This window comes from Gracilinanus agilis, chromosome 6, assembly GCF_016433145.1.
Source record: "Gracilinanus agilis isolate LMUSP501 chromosome 6, AgileGrace, whole genome shotgun sequence".
NCBI classification, from domain to species: Eukaryota; Metazoa; Chordata; class Mammalia; order Didelphimorphia; family Didelphidae; genus Gracilinanus; species Gracilinanus agilis.
Window position 1 is genome coordinate 275,665,654 of NC_058135.1, and position 5,243 is coordinate 275,670,896.

Sequence of the window (5,243 nt, forward strand, 5' to 3'; positions counted from 1 at the left end):
ATCATATAATTAAGCAACAGAAATCTTGAGAGCTGTCCCAAATCTTTGAGAAAATAACAGACCTCTTTATTGTTATTATTTTCCTTGTACATATTAGTAAATTCAACTTAGATTCTTAAAGCATTTTAGAATATTAATTACAGTTTTTAATGAATGCATTTGATCTTAACTCCTATTCCAATAATTCCTTTTTACATGGAAAGAATCTTAAATTTTTAAAAGGCATTTCATAGAAGTGAAAAATCTAGTAAATTTTAAAAGCTAGATATTTTTAAGGCTACTACTAATAGTATATTTCTGTCATCTGTGGACCTTTGTTGATCAATTCATCCTCTTTTCTCTAGATTGATTTTATGATGATTAATTTATATTGTTGTTATTGTGGATTGTTGTTTGGTCACAGTGACTCAAAAAGATTATCCTAAGACATAACCTACAGATATATACAGGGATAAAGTTTACATCATTTTGTGGGTATTGGTCTTGATCAAATTTCAACAGCCTAAAAATGTTTTTGGAAATAATTTTATTACAAGTTCTGAAGCAGGGAGAGTTAAAAAAAAGTTGAATCTTCTCATCTCTGTGGATGGACCCAAAACATAACCTGGGTGGAACCAGAATAAGATGTAGTTGGGGAAACACAATGGAGAAAAGAAACAATGAATTCACGTAAGATAAGATAACTCATTAACAATATAGACTATTTATGGTATGGACATCAGTAAAGGAAGGTCATCTGAGCCAAGAGTCTGAGGAAGATACAATTTTAAGAGATGGAGTTGAAAAAACAACACATTCCTAGGATGGCGGCATATTAAAAAAAATTTTTTTTAAAAGCTATTTGAGAAGAGTCTTTAGTCTTGGAATGTAATGCTTGAAATACAGAAAGATCTCCTTTGTCTTTAATTAATATGTTCTGTTATTTCAGCTTTATGTTGCATACAGATATTACTGAATCTTATGAATTATTGGGATAATTGCATTGGTTCACCAAATTAGTCCAGGCTTATGACAGTTAATTTGAAACATCATTCAGTATATATTAATTTTGTTCTTTGTACATAATCACTGTGAACATCAGGCTGTAAAGAAATATATATATATATATGTATATATATGTTCTTAAGATATGACATTATTACCATGAAATAATAGAGTTCAATTAGTAAAGAAATTAACTGAAAGGACCTTTCTATAAAAACTTAAACTGTGAGATAAATGAAGAGGAAAGTAAGATTTTCTTTATTAACAATAGTTATTTAGAAAAGTTTTTTCAATGCAGAAATTACATCTTTATTCCTTAGGCCATATATCAAAGGATTAAACATTGGGGTCACAATGGTATAAAAAAGTGAGAGCACTTTGTCTATTCCTGGGGAGTGTGTGGATTTAGGTCTTAAATATGTTATGATAGCAGACCCAAAAAATAAGGTTACTGTGATGAGATGGGATGAGCAAGTGGAAAAAGCTTTGGATCTTCCCATGCCTACTGGCAGATTCAGTATGGTGACAATGATTTTTGAATAGGACCAAATTATGAATAAAAAGGGTACCATAACAAATAGCACAGCCACAGCATAGACAGATAATTCATTTATAGAGATTTCCCCACAAGCCAGTTTTAGTAATGGAGGGATATCACAGAAAACATGGTTGAGTTTATTAGAACTACAAAAAGACAGAGAGAAAATCTGGTATGTCTGTCCTATCTGCACTGGGATCCCACATATCCAGGATCCAATCACCAGCTGGATACACACCTTTTGGTTCATGATAATAGGATAGTAGAGAGGCTTACAAATGGCCACATATCGGTCATATGCCATCACAGCCAGGAGGAAGCATTCAGTAGCTCCCAGGATAAGTAAAAAACAAAGTTGTGTAGCACAGGCCACAAAAGAAATATTTCTATTCTGAGTCCAAAGGTTTTTCAACATTCTGGGAAGAATAACAGATGTGTAACAGATTTCCAAAAAAGAAAAATTGCCTAGAAAAAAATACATAGGTGTTTGGAGAGCTGGATCAGGCTTGGTTATTACAATGATGAGGCCATTTCCCATCAGGATGCTCATATAGACAATTGTAAAAATTCCAAACAGAAGGCTTTGGAGGTTGGGAAGGTCAGAAAAATCCTCAATAACAAATTGTCCCACATTAGAAAGATTTCCTTTTCCCATTTTCTCTTTTTTCTTTTGTTAAAAAAGTGAGGTCAGAAAGGGATAGTTACTTCATTTCTCTGGAGCTGAGCATCATCCTCTAAAAAAGTGTTTTTGGATTAGATCATGATGCGACTTTGATTTACAATATATCCTAAGTTTAGATTCTAATATAGTTTCAATTCAAGAATTCAGTGAACATTTATTAAGTTACTATATCATGAAACTTAATAAAATAAAATCATAAAGTTAAGATGAAAAAATGCATTGGAATTCTACTATTGCTTTATTTTTAATTCTTAAGGATGCATTGAAGCTTTTAAATCTTAAAACAAATCAAAATTTTGGAATATTTGAAATGAAATATGAACTAGAAATTGGCCTCCAATGAAAACTAAGTAATGCTGTATCACAAAAAATTTCCATATTCCATCATTTAATACATTGGTTTGTATTTCAATGTCATAAAAAAGATTTTAGTATAGGAGGGGATTTGCAAAATCATTTATTCTAATTCACATAGAATATAGATAATGGAACAGAATCTTTGAGTCTAAAAGTAAATTCAATAATTTTATCATCAAATGCCATTCTCATGTCATTATACCATGCTTCCTTATGTTATTTAAACTCTCATGAATAAAAGTTACTGTTCTCTCACAGAGTAGGAAAAATCCAAAAGAATTCATTTATGTAGCCATTGTGAATCTCTACTATGCACAGTTTTTCCTTTTAACCTTTTTCTTGAGAAACATCCAATCAAGACTCCTCTCCATCAACTTACAAGTACTCTTTTTTAAAAATAAGGCAAAGTTCCAATGCTTACTCTTAAACATACTCACAAACATTTAAATACCCAGTAATTACTAGTTTATGAGTTATTAGATCACTAATTGTTCCCTATATTAAACATTTAAGGCTAATTTGTGTGCTTATTTTTGTTCTAGATCTTCTTTGTTAGAAGGGATCTTTTTACAGCTATCTAGTTTACATATAATCAATGCTCAATATTTTTCTTGATGATTACTCCATAAAACTAGGCATCTTGCTGATCTAATTTTAGGGGTTTTGGAGAGACTGCCTAATACAAAATATCCTGACAAACTAATCATTCTGATTTCACCATTAGCAATAACTTTGGGGTTTGTAATTTTTTTTTCCTTTGACTTTCCTTGTTCCTGACAAAGAGCAGGTCCAAATGGATTACCTTTAAGAAAGATGTGAAGGGAAATGATGTAAAAAAGAATGTTCTAGGTGGAATGAGTTACTATACATGAAAGGAGAATAAGTTGCATGTTATAAGTACTAGAAATGAAAGTGAGAAGGAAAAAAATTGTCAGTACCAACATTAATAATCTTATTCTTAATGGACTTTCTTGATAGTTAATCTTGTCTGTTCTTGGATCTCACAGCATCTAGACTCCATGATTTATTTATAAACAAATTTCATGATTTGTTTGCTATTTATATTTTATTTTCCTGCTATCAAATTATCTGACCTATATTGGAGGATGTTTTTAATATTGTGCTGGAAGAATCACTAGATTAGCAATCAGAGGACATAAATTGAAGTGCATTGCTCTTATTAAGATGTGGAATGATGTGAAATATTAATTTCCCTATAGTTTAGATCCTTTTCTAAAAAATGGGAAGAATATCAGTTGGAATGACTGACTGCTCAAATAAGACATTGCAAAAATAATTTGTCAACATGAATTTAAAAGATATTGTCCCAAACATGCATGTTTTGATCCCTAAATACTTATAATTTCTTAATTCTAACACATCATTTTCTCATCTATAAAGTGAGAAATATATACTAGTTCTATGACACAGTTTCTAAGATCCTTTCTGTCTCTAATGTTTTATTGCCTAAGTTTTCAACATATCCCAAGAGTCTAAGAAATACTTGTTGAGATAAGGTAAGAAAAAAATACTAATGAAATTTACAAAGTAATAAAAAAAAAACACAGGCATTTATACTCTTCCCTGACTTCTCTGATTTAAAAAAAAAAAGGAAAAGAAAAGAAAAGAAAAAAAAACATTTAATGCTTTGTGATCCTTTGTCAATTTTAGGTTAATTATTATGAAATTCAAATACATTTTAACAATACGATTTCTATATTTAAGGAAAACTTTTTCAACAAGAATAAGAAAAATATTAAACAGATGAATAAACGCCACCTTAAAGAGAGTAACTTTTCTATAACTAGATTTGTTTCTACCTACTCAAGACTTATATTTCTCTTTCTATGACTGTCATCTCTTCACATGCCAAGGGCAATTGACCACTGATATCCTTACTAAGAGAAATAAAATTACTAGGATCATTTCTCTTGATTTTTAGAGTTGTAAAATGTGAATGTACATTTATTCTTACCTCTGAAGATGATTCTATTTTCCCTCATAAGTAAGCTTATAAAAATAAAGTTAAATGTTAAATTGGATTGTACTGATAAAAATGTACAAAATTACCAGAGAAAATGTAATTCTTCTCTTGAAACAGAAGAGATACATTTGAAAAAGGAAATATGTTTCCATTTCAATTTTACACATTAATTTGTTTTCAAAACATATTAACTTTAAATTTCAGAACTAAAAAAAAAGATTTACCCTTCATCTCCTCCACTATTATTTATAACTTCTTTTATCACATGCAATTACTAACTGTGATATATTTTATAATAATTTTAGCATGTCTATTATATTGTTTATATATTTTCTGTCTTTCTAAGTGCTTTCCTAAATATATTCCTATATGATATGATTATGATTAAAAGGAGACCATTACAAATTTTGTAAAGCAAAAAAGGACATTTGAGGAAATTCATCATGATTTTATCAAATTCTTCCATTTTCTTTGAAGAATGTCAATTTCTCAGTAGGCACTTAGGTTTTAAAGCTTATCTCAGTGATTTTAAAATAAAATCCAGGACACAAATAAATTCAAGGGAGAAACATACAGGAAAATAATTTAAGCTTACCTTTCTCAAGCAACACTAAATAATATGTGTTTGTTTTCTTCAGTGAATATTTTAATATATATATATATACATATATATATATACATATATATATATATAGCTT

The 5,243-nt window shown here is 29.5% G+C and overlaps 1 protein-coding gene across 1 annotated transcript; it reads right to left on the reverse strand.

Moving 5' to 3' along the window:
• Nucleotides 1-1,259: 1,259 nt before the first annotated feature.
• LOC123251610 (olfactory receptor 10AG1-like) lies at nucleotides 1,260-2,180 on the reverse strand. The gene has a single exon (XM_044680915.1). The coding sequence runs from the start codon at nucleotides 2,175-2,177 to the stop codon at nucleotides 1,260-1,262; it is 918 nt and encodes a 305-aa protein (XP_044536850.1). The 5' UTR covers nucleotides 2,178-2,180.
• Between the last annotated feature and the right edge of the window lie 3,063 nt (nucleotides 2,181-5,243).